The following is a 377-nucleotide window of genomic DNA, read 5'->3' on the forward strand; positions in this document are numbered from 1 at the left end:
CCTTTCAATCCTAGTGAAAATTCTAGCAGACTCTCAGCAAAGACTTGAAGATCATTTTTAAATTCATAGTTCTACTGACACTTTCTATATTGTTTACTTTGGTACAATTTACACTATATTACTAAAAGATTGGGACAGTTTATACTCTCATTACCTTCATAATTAATTTTTTTTCAGATGAAACTCTACCTGCCAGAGGACAGTGTCTCACACTTGCCGGAAATCAAAGAAGTCAACATTAACCCAATATTCCCTAATCGAACAGCTCTGCATCACCTCCATAACATGGCTCACTCCAGAGCCTTCTTCTTCTCTTACATTCTGCAGTCACGGTTCAAAAGGCCAGCATGTGAGTTTTTCCTGTTGTGTTTTCGAGG

At 37.7% G+C, this 377-nt stretch overlaps 1 protein-coding gene across 1 annotated transcript in view; it reads left to right on the forward strand.

Moving 5' to 3' along the window:
- Positions 1-377, forward strand: part of LOC119590630 — a 22,302-nt gene that overhangs the window by 1,932 nt on the left and 19,993 nt on the right. The window contains 1 exon segment of the mRNA XM_037939309.1: positions 178-349. Coding sequence (XP_037795237.1) covers positions 178-349 — 172 coding nt within the window.

The sequence above is a fragment of the Penaeus monodon genome, chromosome 27, assembly GCF_015228065.2.
Source record: "Penaeus monodon isolate SGIC_2016 chromosome 27, NSTDA_Pmon_1, whole genome shotgun sequence".
In the NCBI taxonomy this organism is placed as follows: Eukaryota; Metazoa; Arthropoda; class Malacostraca; order Decapoda; family Penaeidae; genus Penaeus; species Penaeus monodon.